Source organism: Fistularia commersonii, chromosome 12 (assembly GCF_037954325.1).
Source record: "Fistularia commersonii isolate RoL2024-O1a breed Wild chromosome 12, RoL_Fcom_v1.0, whole genome shotgun sequence".
In the NCBI taxonomy this organism is placed as follows: Eukaryota; Metazoa; Chordata; class Actinopteri; order Syngnathiformes; family Fistulariidae; genus Fistularia; species Fistularia commersonii.
The window spans coordinates 4,681,158-4,695,577 of record NC_141295.1 but is presented as its reverse complement, the minus strand read 5'-3'; the positions used below and the strand labels follow the sequence as shown (position 1 = coordinate 4,695,577).

The following is a 14,420-nucleotide window of genomic DNA, read 5'->3' as shown; positions in this document are numbered from 1 at the left end:
ACACACACACTTCAGATTTCCACCCACTGAGGATCGACTTCCTGGTTGAGAGCCGTCGGCCCCGCCCACCTCAGGTCTGTCGGGCGCCTTCTCGGCGTCGGGGCCGGGCGGCTTGAAGCAGGCCAGCATCTCCAGCAGGTCGAAGAGCGTGGTGAGGTGGGGCTCCTGCAGCAGCAGCAGCATGGGGATGTGCTCCTTCTGAGGAGGAGGCAGGCAGGACGCCGGCAGCTGGACGCCCTCCCCCTTCCTCTCCCTGCGAGGAGCTCCCAGCGACACGAACACCATCTGCGGGCAGACGGCACCTCAGCGGGACGGATCGCCGGAGCGCCGCGTGACGCCGCTTCTAGCCTAGCTTAGCTTAGCTTAGCGCAATGACCGGTGGGCGACGGAAAGCGTTCGCTTCACCTGCATGTCCTTGAAGCCCAGCTCGTGCAGCGTCTTCTCGTCGTAGTCGGTGGTGAGTTCGTGGCCGGAGGAGATCATCCTGACCGGCCCCATCAGCCCTCCTGCGGGACATGTGGGGAAAAAAAAAAAGTCAGCCACGCCGCCGCCGCCGCCACCGCCGCCGCGAACACCCGGCGTGGAATCTACAGGCTCCACCTGGAAAGTCTCCCGGCTGGCGGTTGCTCTGGCCGAACTCCTGCAGCTGCGCCTGCTGGTTCATCTGCTCCTTCTGCAGGTTCTCGTACCAGTGTGTGACCTCGGCGCGCAGGTCGGCCACCTGGTCGCTGGGGTACATCTCGATGGTCATCTGACAGGAAGCGAACGACGCCGAGTCACTTTTTCTGTTCAAACCGCTAAATCCGCGGCAGCTCGATGGAGCCGTCGGGCTAAGTTGTGAACACACACGTCAGACGGTCGGTGTGTGTGTGTGTGTGTTGCCGCGTTCACCTTGTCCGGCAGGCCGGCGGGTTGACACACGATCCTGAGCGGCAACGACTGCTTGTCGCTCAGCGCCTTCAGGTGGCTGCTGATCCCCGTCCCCTCGATTTGCCACTGACGCAGGTGGTAGGCGAACCTGAAGGCGGCACAGACGCCCGTCACTCACCGTGAGTGTGTGTGTGTGAGACGCACGTGTGTGTGTGTGTGCGCACCTGCGTCGGAAGGCCTCCAGGTGTGTTTTGAGCATGAGCAGCCCGCGCTCTATGCTGGTCAGGCTGGAGTGAGCGTCCTTCTCCAGGTTGGCCGACGCCATCAGCAGGCTCTCCATGCATTTCCTGATGAACTCCTGCTCCTTCTCCAGGCCCGTCTTCCCTGCTGCACACACACACACACACACACACACACACACACACACACACACACACACACACACACACACACACACACACACACACACACACACACACACACACACACACACACACACACACACACACACACACACACACACACACACACACACACACACACACACACACACACACACACACACACACACTTAGAAAGGGACGTCAAAGGCTGAAGAACAATCACTGTCAATCAAGACGAGCCATCATTATTGGAATTCTGTGCACACTCACTGTTATCCTGTCCTCACACACACACACACACACACACACACGCACACACACACACTAACACACACACTAACCGTTGATGTAGTAGGAGTTGATGTACTGGATGGCGGCGCGGCTGATGTCAGCTGACTGGGCTCGGAGGGCGATCCCCCACAGCTGGTCCATCCCGCACAGCTGACACACACACACACACACACCTGAGTACTTGTGTCTGAAGGTGTGTGTGTGTGTGTGTGTGTGTGTGTTTTGTACCTCGCAGCTGGAGGCGTTGTCCAGCGCGCTGGTGGCCAGACGGGCCAGGTTGCAGAGGTGCTGGAACAGATTCAGGCCCGTCATGCTGATGGTCTCGGGCTTCAGCTGCGGCATCTGGACACAGGCGGAAACCAGACCGCGTTTCATCGCCGTGGCGACGGGCGCCGAGGCGACGCCGCACCTCCTTCCCGCTCCTCACCTTCTCCAGGAACAGGTGCTTGTAGGTCTCCATGCCCATGGCGTGCTGGTCTTTGCTGCGGACCTGGTTGAGGAACCAGTGCAGGGCGTCGTCGTAGCACTCGGCGTCCTCCACCAGGCAGTGCCAGAGGATGTCCACCTGCTCCAGACTCAGCCCTGAACACACACACACACACACACGGGTTCAGAGACTGGACACACACACACACACACCCCTTTGCTTTCTTGGCAACCTTACTGAAGTGGTCCGGGGAGCCCAGGGTGGAGAAGACGCAGGTGAGGAACTGCAGGCGGACCTGGACCTCAGCGCTGTGGCTGTACCTGCACACACACACACACACACACACACTCACGCTGTCAGGACCCTGGTGGATCTGCTGTGTGTGTGAAGGCCTCCGTGAGACGGACTCACAGTGCAAACTTGTGCCGGTGCTCCTGGACCTCCTGGATGTAGTGCTGCAGGTTGTCGAAGAACAGCTTCATCATGTGCAGCTCCTTCTCCGCCCACCTGCAGGAGCACCAGAGGACCACGTTCATCCAACATCTCCAACCACAGAGGGACCAGCCGTGTGTGTGTGTGTGTGTGTGTGTGTGGGACTCACATGGTGATCCAGTGTGTGTCGTAGCTGGAGCCAAACTGCTGAAAAGTGCCGAAAAGCTTGGGGAGCAAACGCAGAGAAACCACGACGGACCTGGAGGCACAAACAGGAGGTCAGGAGGTCTTCGGTCTCCAGGGAGGAGCATCAGGGGGCGGAGCCTCCTACCGGTGGTGAGCCAGGTTGTCAAGGCAACCCTCGATGAAGCGCATCCTGATCTGGCGGTCGGTGAACCAGCAGACCAGCGAACACAGCAGCTTCTCCGCCTCGTTGATCAGGCCCTCCGACAGGTGGATCTGAAGCCACACACACACACACACACACACACACGCGCGCGCTTAATCCCATTCGCCTCCACATAGATTAGATGGCGGTGACCTCCGACCTGCAGGGGGCGCCCCAGAGCTCCGCCCCCTCATTGGATTTCCATAAAGTCTGGAACATCCAAATCCCTTTAGGACTGAAATCCCGTTTAGCGTCTGGGATTATTAATCTGTGTGTGCGTGCGTGTGTGTGTGTGTACCGCGTCCTCGTCCTGCACCAGGTCCCACAGCAGCGTGTTGCCCTTCTTGCAGACGTTGTCCAGGTTGATGTCGGTGACGGCGTGCCCGCCGGAGTACTGGTGCTTGTGCACGGCCGGACCTGCGGGGTCAGACGTGGCGCCGCGGGTGAGAACGGGGGGATTATTTAATCCGGAGCGGCGGCGCGGAGCCGAGTCGCCGCCTCACCCTGCACCAGGTGCTCGTGGTAGATGGAGGCCAGGTTGGGCAGATGCTGCTGCAGGTGGGAGCTGAGCTCGGCGTGCGAGTTGATCTGCACCAGCTCCTCCTCGCAGCCCGACTCCTCGCCGTCGAAGTCGGCCATGTTCTTCTCCGACTTGGCGCTGACCTGGGAGCTGCTGCAGCTGACGTCGTCGGCGCTCAGCATGTCCTCCACCATGGGGCTGGGAGACAACGGCGCGTGAGGATAACGGGGAAATGTGTGCGAGCGTCGTCGTCGTGGCGACGGGGGACCGGGCTCACCCCTCGTGGTGGTGGTGGTGCTGGTGGTGGTGGTGCTGGGGGCCGATGAAGCGGCGGCAGTTGAAGAGCTCGCCGCCCATGGCCTCGCCCAGGAAGTCGGCGGGCCGCGGCATGCAGGGGGGCTCCTGGGGCCCCTGGCTCATCTGGCCGGCGTCCGACGGCGGCGGCGGCGGCGGCTGCTGGGGCTCCGTGGACTCGGGCGGCGCCGAGGACGACGCCGAACACGCGTCCAGCATCCTCATGCGGCCCTCCAGCGACGCGGACGCCGCCGCCATGACGGCGGACGGCTCTTGATTGAAGGGGAGGGCTTTGGTTTTGGCCCCGCCTCCTGCTCCGCTAGGCCCCGCCCCCTGGCCGGGACCCTCGCCCAGCGCTTCGCCCGCTTTCCTCTTCCTGGACTCGGCCGGCTCCCGCGGCTCCTTCTGCTGCCCGCCTTCCGCCGCCGCCGCCGCCGCCGCCCGGCCCCCCTCGTCCTCCTCCTCCTCCTCCTCCTCCTCGTCCTCCTCGTCGTCCTCCTCTTCCTCCTCCTCCTCCTCCTCTTCTTCCTCCTCCTCCTTCAAGGCCTCGCTGTCCGCCAGGTCGTCCGAGTGCATCTCGCTGCCGGGGCTGCCCGCCGATTGGCTGGCTCGGCTGGACGCCGCTTCGTTACTGGAGGCCTCGCTGCGGCCGCTGCTGCTGCCCGGCCCGCTGCTGCCCTCCTCCACGCTGTTCGCCGTCTCGTCCGAGCTGCCCTGCATCGACTCCTGTGACGCACACACACACACACACACACACACACACACACACACGGAGTAGTATTGGTTTAAAAAACAGGATTCAAAACAAACCACAAAATAAAAATGCACCTTGATATTTAATATTCACTTCTGAAAACCCAAGCTGGCGTGTGTGTGTGTGTGTGTGTGTGTGTGTGACATGACACACACCTCTGTGTCAGAGAGCCTCTGCTGGCTCCGCTTGCTGCCACTCATCATCTGGTCGTCCATCTCCATGTCGCTGCCTCCGCTGTGCTGCGTGTCGCTGTTGTCGCTACTGTCGGGGCTGGCGGCCGGAGACCCTGCGGACAGGTGGACACACACACACACACACACACACATGAGACCCTTCTGCAACGCCAACGTGTGTCACAAGTGTGTCGGTGAAGCAGCGATCGCCCACCTTTCTTGTTGGCCATGGAGATGTTGGTGTTGAGCAGGGAGGCGAAGGAGCTCTGCTTGGAGAGCTGAGCTTTGGCCGCCAGCGCGTTGTTCCACAGCGCCTTTATCAACATGGAGGCCAGATATAGCGTCTGGACACACACACACACACACACACTTGTTAGAGCGCGGCACCCACAGGTGAGCGGGTGAGCAGAGGGCGGCGCGGCACCTGCTCGGTGTGGGCGCTGGGGTGGAGGCCCGACACCAGGTTGAGGACGTGGCGCAGCGGCACCGGGTCCAGGTTCTTGATGAGCGAGGGGAAGAGGTCGTGGATGTAGCGGCTGCAGTGCTTCAGCTGGGGAACGAGCGGGACCGGGAGGTTAGCCGTGACCTTTGACCCGCGTCCGATCCCAAACGGCGGAGGCGGCTTCCTTACCTGAGCGGCGGCCCAGATGCAGTCCACGTGCTGCGTGCTGAGGCGTCCCTCCGCCGCCAGGAAGTTCAGGATCACTTGGCACTGCTTGATGATCTGCGAGGGGACGAGGAGGTGAGCGGGCGCTCGGAGCCGGACCGGCGGGGGGGGGATTCGGAGCTCGCCTCACCTCGATGTGCAAATTAGGTCCAAAGATGTGCTCCACCACGTTGTTGTGGATCAGCCAGTCCGCCAGCTCCTTGGCTATGGAGCTGAAGAAGAAGGAGAAGGAGGTGTTTGGAGGAAAGGAGGAGCGGCTAACCGCTAGCGACGCTAACTCACGTTTCCGTGTCAGACACCAGGGATTCGTTGTTGCAGACGTCGTTGAAGGTGTGGAGCTGGTTCTGGGGAAACAGGGCGAGATCAATCCGGCGTCCCGTCCGGTCCGCCGGCCAGGAGACGAGGAAACCCGACTCACCGTGATCTGGCTGAGGCCGGCCAGCCTCATGGTGAGCGTCGGGGACATGAAGTACTTGAACGCCAGGTCCAGGCTCTCCTTGTCGAAGCACAGCGCGCTGTCCAGCGGCTCCTTCACCGTGCTCCACATCAGGTCGGCCATGTTGCGAGCCGCGCTCTGCCGCAGCTCCTGGTCCGACAGTTTGCACAGGTACCTGCGGGCGGCGCCGGCGGGCGGCGGTCAGTCAGATCCCGCTCGCGCACAAACACAGGCGTAACGACAACAAAACATCGCTATCTCATTATTTTTCTACCTCCTGACCGGTTTACAGGCCCCGGCCGTTGAGGCAGAAAGGTGGCTCTGCAACGGTAACCATGGCAACAAGTCCCGATTCATTTTGCGTCACTCCTGATTGCCGGCTCCTCATCCACACACAAAAAAAAAAAAGCCCTGGCGGGTGATCAACTTTATAGTCTTGGTGCTCGAATCTCCAAAATCCAAAAGATTGCGCGTCGCTTTTTCCACGTTTCGTCCGCCATTTTAGACGCACGCAGCAGGTTATTAACCTGTAATAACAGACGCGCGTCGCAAACCCGTCATTACCAAGGTGTCGTCGCCGCGGCGTCAGCAGGGCCTGGTGTCCACCGGACCTCCCGCCATCCAAAACATCCTCCCGCTTCAAGGCTTTCCAGCTTGCGGTGCGGTTACCGTGGCAGCCGGCGCCGACCGCCGTAACAGTTACCTGAGTGTCCGGCGTGCATTTCAGTTGGCGGCCATCTTTACGACCGCCTTCTCTCGATATGAGCGTCAAATTTAAATTTTTTTTTTTTTTTTAATTCAACAGGGATGAGAAGGTTCTGCTCTTAGTTTGGGGCTGGCCGGTGCGGTTTAAACGCAGATCTTTGATCCGACGGCGGCGTCCGGCTCTCATTGGACGAATCGAGTCACGTGACCTCGGCCGCCGCTCGGCGATACGGATGAGCGGAGGCGGCGGGGCGCCATTGGCCCGTCCGCGTCACATGACCGGGTCCGCCGGCGCGCCGCCTCCTGTCGGGTCGTGTGAGGAGACAGGTTGACTGGAGGCATGGAAACGGTTGCTATGGCAACAGAAGCTCTTCCTTCCGCGCGGGTATCCAGAGGGAGAGCGGGAAGGCGAGGAATCGGCCCAGAGGTTCTGATTGGCCCGGACCGATATTTCTCTCGTCGGCCGCTGCTCTTCGACAAAATGGCAGCTCGTGTCTCCGCGGAGCGCCAGGCGGCGCCGAGATACTGGGCGTGAAGGTTGCCGCGGCGACGCAGGGATGCTCCCAGAGCGACGAGACACCTCACCCTAAACGCTCGCGCGCATGAACGCGCACGTGGCCCAGCGGGGGCAAAACAAAGGGGGCGAAGCGTCGCCGCCCTCCAGAGGAACGGCTCCCGGGCCCAGACGGAGGCCGCGGGAATTCCGGGTCGCTAAGCAACGCTTCCCGCTCGCTTTCGAGCGAGGTCCGACTCACCGGATGACGTAGGTGCGGAAAGGTATGATGTGCTGCATGACGGCGGGAATGTGCAGCCATATCCGGATCTGCGGGGCGGAAAAGAAGACGGGGTGAGGGACGCCGACGGAACGCCGGGCGATTCCGCGTCCCGGACGGGAGGCGCTCACGTTGGAGACGATGGTGATGAAGGCGTGGGCGACGGGGAAGGGGAGGCTCTCCGGCGTCCCCGACTCGAAGCACTCCTTCATCAGCGAGAGGCCGTGCTTCCCGCAGAACAGGCAGACGTAGCGCAGCAGGTGCAGCGGCACCTCCACGTCCTGGAGGGTTCGACACATCGTCGCGGACATTTCAGAAAAGTTGACGTAGAGCTGCTGATATGGAGTTGGTGGGTTTTTTTTTTACTGTCTGGTAAAAAAAAAAAAAACGGCGTCCTGCTTACGTTCATGTCGCAGAAGGAGCCGAGGATGTTGCTTTCGTGGGCAGAAATATCCTGGAAGAGCAGAACAAGCGGGACGCAAATCACGCTAATCAGGAGGACCATTTTTTTTTCATTTGATCAAAATCGGAAGGAAAGAACGTGAAAACGCGTAAAAACAGCCTCCGCGGTGCCGTCACTGACCCCGGAAATCAACTGGCGGGGTGTGTGTGTGTGTGTGTTACCTCTATGGTGGGGTGTGTGTTGTGTTTGTAGGCCGTGTACAGAGGGAACTGGATCTGGAAGATCTTGGCGGTGCACAGCAGCAGCTTCTCCCTCTCCTCTGTGCTCCAGGAGCTGAAGGGGTCTTGTCCTTCTCCGCCACCTCCAGGACAACAGTGTCCGCCCTCCGTCCCGCCGCCGCCGCCGCCGCCGCCCCCCCTGGCGTCCGTCTGGGCGCGTCCCGGCGAGCAGGCCCCCTGCCCGCCGCTCTGACCCTTGTTCCGGTTGAGATCCGGTGCGTCGGCGTCCTCCTCGGCGGAGTCCCGCTCCACGTTCACCGGCTCGTCCTCCCCGGGCGAGGACGGGCGGGGGAGGGGCCCCAGGGCGGCCTCGCTCCCGCACCAGTCGGGCCCCGGGCCCTCGGCGCCGCCGGCGTGGCCGCGAGCCTGGACATTGCAGAGACGGTCCCGCAAACAGCTGATCTGGGCGATGACCAGGTTGATGAGGGCGTAGATCAGCTGGTTGAAGACCTCGAGGTGCTTGTACTCCTTGAAGCAGCACAGACACTGCCTGCACGCACACACACCGATTGATTATCAATATTCAGACACTGATTAGTTCAGTCAAAGAGGGGTTTTGTGATTGACAGTGTGTGTGTGTGTGTGTACCTCTGAGTCCAGGAGCTGATGTATCCCAGCACACGCAGGGCATGTTCCTTCTTCAGCTGGAAGCCGCCTTCGCTGCTGTCTGCGTCTGATACTGAACACAAAAACATCATTTGAAGGCCTCACAGGAAGCTGGGGAACATCAAGTTACGGCAAAACCATATTCAGGAGACAATTAGCAGGTTCCAGTGCAGCTCAAATATGACTGAAAAACACATATAATGCCAATAATCCAAAGATCTGAAGTGCAATTGATTGGAAAAAAAAATTGACCAATGGCGCCTTTTGGCACCGCCGGTTCCTATTGGTTGGAAGGTTTCCAGGGGTGAAAACATCCCGGTTGGAAAGGGCAAACATACACACACGCACACACAAACACATACACACACACACACAAACAAACGCCACAGCAGCAAATCTGGAGTCAAAGGTCACCTCCAGACAACACATGGACCTGCCAGTCTTGCAGACTGAGCTGTCACAGCTGACAACCCCCCCCCGAACACACACACACGTGCACACACACACACACGTACGTCAGGATTCCACCCAGATGAGTCAGGAATATCAGCCTGATTTATGTGAAATCAGCAGTGTGTGCTTTTCCGTCCACCTCCACGTCTGTCAGCTCCCATTCAGCAACCCCGGCGGCCATGTTTGTTTTGCGATCGTACAAGGGAGCCGAGTTACGGGACCTTTTCCCGAAATCCTCGTTTGTAGAAATGCTGATCATGACGTCTGCGTGACAGTCCCGCTAAGTGGCAGTAATGAACTTCTGAGAATAACGTAGACCGGGATCTTTAGCCTCCGTGCTAAACGCTACGCTAGCTCGACGTGCTCTATAGCACGAAATAGCATCTTTCCCGACCGACCGGGTTTGTCGGGGTTCTACGCCGAGCAGGTTCTCACTTCCCGTCGCCAGCAAAGGTGCCAGAACCTTCTCAGCCACGGATGGAAGTTCTGCTTCTCGAAACGAGTGCGAGGTCCGACGTGGAACCAGAGGAACAGGCGGAGAACGGTGACACCTTAGAGAACACCTTCCGGGAATCAAGTGACAGGATTAACACGCGAGGATGATTTTCATCTGACTCGTAAAGCCGGAGCAGAACACGTTGGGGAACGTGGACGCTCCGCCGTCCGGTGGAACCCGACACCGCCGGGACGAGTCACACGTTAACGGCGAAACTCGGAACGCCAGATTTAATCCCAATCCTCCACCTCAGGATTAAGAATCTGTTCTTCTTCGAAAAATCCACCAATCACATGACTTTCTAATCTTCAGGAAACCGGTTACTTACGATCGACAAATTTAAAAAAAAAAAGCATGCGTGAACTGGATATTTTAATTTCCCCCTTGGACGGTTTTCTAACTTTTGTTTATTTATTGAAATTGAATTATGCGCAACCAATCGGAGCGACGGGATGCTAACTCCGCTAACAAAGCGGCGCCAAGGCCAGAAATTAGTTCCGTCCATTCGAGATAATTAGCCGGTTGCTAATGCACAGATTAGCAGCAGTGCCTACTAGCGATAGCGGCGGCGATGTCACAAAGGGGGAGCGTGCCGACATCACAAAAAGGATGGATGGAGTCCCCATCTGATCTTTACTGATGGATCAGTAGAGACGGCAGCAAAGAGACGACATTCTCCATCGGCCAAAAATGTCATTTAGCAAAAGGAGATTAGCTGAACGAGGGGGAACGCGTCCGTCCCACCTGTTCTGGCACCGATGGAAACAAACGGTCCAAATCCAGGTCAGACCGAGTTCAGCCGGCGGGGGGACGGAATTATGAGACGTAAAAGGGGCAAAGAAGTGACCGAGGGACTCTGCAGAGCACGGGAGGTCACGTGACCGGCGTTCGAGGACTTTCGGAGGACGTAAAAGACCCGACGGCGCGGAAGGGAAGCACAGCGGGGTTCCAGCCAGCGGCGACCGCAGGTGTCCACCTGCTGCATCCAACCGGACATTTAAACCGCACAAGATGGACGACGACTGCCTGCAAAACGCCGGAGGAGGAGAAGAAAAGTACAACTGAACCGAGACAGGACAGTAAAATGCAACAAAACATAGGATTAACAGATAAATGGGTTGGATGTGAACCAAAATAAAAGATTATAGTATGAATGGGAAGCTGAATGAAACGTTTTTCTGTACAAAGACACAAATCGATCGGGAGCTGCCGAACTGCCCGTAAATCCAGCGTTTGGACACGTCCATTAGAGCGGGTACTTCATTTTGTCCGCCTCTTCGGGAGGAACTAAGGTTTTACAGGCGGGATGTGAAGGTCGCCGGTCATCTCCAGCGGTCGACCCGGACCATCCTTTGCAAAATAAAGGCCTTCGGGACAGACGGGCCGAGACGCCGCGCCGTCTCCTGCAGCATTTGGGTTGTGATCACGTACGTTTTACTCCACGGTCCGGAATCCTTTCGGGCCGGGATCATTCTCTCGCCACGAATCGCAGCATTCTCCGCGGCGGTGAAGATTAATCGCTTTAATTCGTTCCAAAATATTTTCATAATCCATTAATCGCTTTGGAACAGAAGGTCAACGACCAGCTTTCAGCTGGTTAAATGTCAACGCTCTCCTCTTCGTCGACTTCTCCCTGACGGCGGGCTGCACGTCGCTGGACGTCGCAGGACAGCGTCCCGGGTTTGCAGGGAACAACGGTCCACATTGTCGGCTGCTGTCTGACCTTCGAAAAGCAGGAGGAAGGAAGGTGTGGGGCTGCCGGAGCATGGACGGGAGGCACCCAGGGAGCCAGCAGAAGCGTATCAACACATTGAAATGTGTTTTAAAACATAAAGGCCTGGGTGGAACACAGTTGCCCATCGTGTCTATGCGAACCGCTAATTCAACGCCAAGTCGGACTTCATGAGAAGAATCGGTGCGGGCGGGACTGGAAAGCAACAACAACACAACAACCTGCAAACCACGTGACAACAAGTGGAGCGACAGGTTCTGGACAACACGTGGCCGAGACAAAAGAATACCCTTATTCTGCACAGGCATCCGCTAGTTTGTATCACTCGAGATGTTGTTGTTTTGGAAACGTGTCCCCCCCGTCCCATCCCAAATAGGAACGGCATTCCTTTCTAAAAACAGGTGGCCGGCGACACACACACACACGCACACACACACACACTTCCCCACAAGCGGACACTGTTTTGGGACTCAGTTTTGAAAACCCCTGGGATTCAACTAGGAGGAACTAAATGTATATACAAGAGATTTGGGGTATTGAATGGGGGATTAGAGAAGTCCAGCCTGGAAGGCAGGTGCAGGAGAGGAGGGGGGTTTTAAACTAACTGCACACAAAACAATGAGATATATACACACACACACACACACACACACACACACACACACACAAGAGACTGGATTAAAAATAACACCTGAATTTTTAGAGGTAAAATGCAAAAAAATAGTGTGGTGAGCTGAGCCGGAGGAGCAACAACAAGGCCCCGGTTAGCATGACAGCGACGTCTACTAGCATGAACAGGGTCATTTTCTCCTGCTTTAAGTTGACGTGAAGTGACTCTGCGGGCGAAATAAAGAAATATATCTAAAATTGAATAAAAGAAAAGTTCACGAGAGAAGCGGTCCGACTGAGAGGATTACTAAATTGCGGAATAAACCTCCGTTACCAAAATATGCGCCTCGTTGTGCCCGTTAATTTTTAGGCTAGCTAAGAGCCGCTAGCTTCGACTCATAAAACGCGTCAATAGCCCCCCCTCAAAAAACCACATTAGGATCACACATTTAGCGCATTATATTGATAACCACGCTTTATTATTTTTTCAAGTGACAGTGTTAACTTGAGTTATTGGGGTGTATTTCGACCGGTGAGTGTGAACAGCGTGAAAACAATGGGTGGGAGCGGAGTGGACAGCTAGCGGACTGACCTGACAAACACATCAAACAAAGTCAGGCTGCTCGCTAGCCGCACTAGCTAACTTCCAAATCTTCTATTTGTTTTAGCAGCGGCGATAAAAGAAATCGAAATCCACCGTATGTGTGTGTGTGTCTTTAAAAATAATAGGAATATTTTAAACTCGTAGCTGCGATGTCACGCGGGGGAATAACCGTTGCATTATAAATGGGTTTGGGTGGATTTTATTTTTTTTAAGAGGAGGAGGAGGGGGGTTAGCTAGTGGGAGTTGTGTGTGGAGTATTTGACAGACAGGCCCCAAACTAACTGCCAGTTTGGGGGTTAAATTGCGATAAAATGCACCACGAACACGCTGACACGACGACATTCGTGTCATAAACTCGCAGTATATGAAGAAATAGTGACAATGCGTCCACTGTCGCAAGTCGGGGAGTGTGTAAAGATATGCGAGCTTTGACAAGAAAACACAAAGTTCTATGTTGCTAACTTAGCCGCCGTGCTAGCACACGGAGATCGGGGGTGCCAGTTGAGCATCGCCTGATGCGAACAGCGGGATTTTCTCCACTTACTTTCATTTAAGACCTCCACCAGCTCGGCGCAGTTTTCACACATTGTTCATGAAGAGGAAAACTGGATGCACCTCCTCAAACCATCGCACCGGAGACGACTGGCAGCTGGTTGTTTTTGGGGTTAAAAAAAAAGGCCCGGCGAAAGGGAGTGATTGGTGAAGGTTATTCCGCTCAGTGCGACCAGGCGAGGCGGCGGGGGTGAAAAGACGCTTCGCATCCAAGCGAGGTTGTCAAACGCCGCGGGTCGAGAGGCAGAAGCGGCCGGGGATCGAGTCAGTCTCCAATCTGGACGTTACTTGAGAGAGTAGACACAGCAGCCATGTTTAAAAAGGAGGGGCGGGGGTGGGAGGGCGGAGGGGGGCGACGCAGCGTGGAGACCGTTCGGCAATTTCCGGCCCGTCTCCTCGAGCCGTTCGGGCTTCTTCGGAAGTGTCGCGATATCTCCCCGATGAAGTAATGTCTGCGCATCGCCGGTCCGAGCGCGAGGAGGCGTGAAATTACCCCGAATTAAACATTATTATTACTACTAGTAGTGATATTATTAGTATTGTCACTATTCTTACAATTCATTACGTATTTTAAACCGATCAATTTTGTTTCTTGTCCACATTTTTTTTTAGACGCGTTGACGTCAGAGTGGCGTTATCTTGCGTCACATCGACGTCACAGCAAATCCATTGAGCACGGTCACCGCTGTGATTTCTTTTTTTTTTAGCACAGTAAATTGTGATTTAGTGAAGTTAGCAAATTTATCAAATTTAGGCAACAAAATTACAAATTGTTCTGTTGTTGTATCACAACCTCGGTGGTGAGGTGACACCAGAGCGGGCCTTGCTCTGTTTGTAAACAACCTTTTAAAATTTCCATTTAACTGCTCATGAAATATCACATTTCATAATTATTATTGCTGAGTGAAGCGCAAGTTACCCACAGAAACTCATAATTTTGACTCCCTTATTCACCTAAAGCCTTAAAATCAGCTTCCTTTTTTTTTTTTTTTACACTAAAATGGAAAATGTGGTTTCCGTATCTTTCTGCGCAATTTGTTTACATTGTCTTTGTGTAACGTTGTGAAAGCTTATTGCTGGCTGGCTCCTGTCCCAGTTTGCTCCATTAAACCTGAGGAATTTTCCCAGGATGCACCTCCGAGGCCGGAGCCATGACGTGAGTAAGGCGGCGGATTGTTCTTGGGGAGTTTGGCTCGCAAGGACAACAAAACAGGATATTTCTGATTCTTTTGGAAGTGGGTGCAGAAAATTCCTTCGCTGCAAAGCCTCTTAAAGAGATTATTTTGCTGGATACAAAAGAATTTCAACATGCATTTGAAAAAAAAAAAAAAACAACAGCACTGGCATTTGTTTTATTTTCCTCCTTTGTCAAATATACATATTTTCCTCCCAGATAAAATGGGAGAAGTGTCAGGGAAAACATGGTGGATTTAATAAGGAACACAAGGAAGTCACATGAAAAACATCCCAAAAAGAAAAACAATCCCGACAAGAACAATATAAATTAACCAGAACATTGGGAATAAAATACTCACTTGTAAAAATAGCATATTCTGTTGCTCTTTCTCAGTTTC

The 14,420-nt window shown here is 55.6% G+C and overlaps 1 protein-coding gene across 5 annotated transcripts in view; it reads right to left on the bottom strand.

Moving 5' to 3' along the window:
• Positions 1-13,136, bottom strand: part of usp34 (ubiquitin specific peptidase 34) — a 27,720-nt gene extending 14,584 nt beyond the window's left edge. The window contains exons 1-28 of one of the 5 annotated variants that reach the window (XM_086156503.1): positions 12,839-13,136; positions 8,383-8,473; positions 7,738-8,284; positions 7,517-7,567; positions 7,245-7,448; positions 7,096-7,163; positions 5,618-5,810; positions 5,482-5,543; positions 5,330-5,411; positions 5,164-5,256; positions 4,957-5,082; positions 4,747-4,876; positions 4,515-4,645; positions 3,589-4,331; positions 3,295-3,509; positions 3,090-3,208; positions 2,735-2,862; positions 2,573-2,662; positions 2,383-2,478; positions 2,209-2,291; positions 1,972-2,126; positions 1,773-1,886; positions 1,595-1,694; positions 1,095-1,257; positions 892-1,018; positions 601-751; positions 406-506; positions 70-285 (exon numbers count right to left, since the gene is read on the bottom strand). In XM_086156503.1, the coding sequence (XP_086012629.1) occupies positions 70-285; positions 406-506; positions 601-751; positions 892-1,018; positions 1,095-1,257; positions 1,595-1,694; positions 1,773-1,886; positions 1,972-2,126; positions 2,209-2,291; positions 2,383-2,478; positions 2,573-2,662; positions 2,735-2,862; positions 3,090-3,208; positions 3,295-3,509; positions 3,589-4,331; positions 4,515-4,645; positions 4,747-4,876; positions 4,957-5,082; positions 5,164-5,256; positions 5,330-5,411; positions 5,482-5,543; positions 5,618-5,810; positions 7,096-7,163; positions 7,245-7,448; positions 7,517-7,567; positions 7,738-8,284; positions 8,383-8,473; positions 12,839-12,881 (4,422 nt within the window). In that variant the 5' untranslated portion in view covers positions 12,882-13,136. The remainder of the gene's footprint in view (positions 1-69; positions 286-405; positions 507-600; positions 752-891; positions 1,019-1,094; positions 1,258-1,594; positions 1,695-1,772; positions 1,887-1,971; positions 2,127-2,208; positions 2,292-2,382; positions 2,479-2,572; positions 2,663-2,734; positions 2,863-3,089; positions 3,209-3,294; positions 3,510-3,588; positions 4,332-4,514; positions 4,646-4,746; positions 4,877-4,956; positions 5,083-5,163; positions 5,257-5,329; positions 5,412-5,481; positions 5,544-5,617; positions 5,811-7,095; positions 7,164-7,244; positions 7,449-7,516; positions 7,568-7,737; positions 8,285-8,382; positions 8,474-12,838) is intronic. The other 4 variants (XM_086156507.1, XM_086156502.1, XM_086156504.1 and 1 more) reach the window with 4 other exon arrangements.
• Between the last annotated feature and the right edge of the window lie 1,284 nt (positions 13,137-14,420).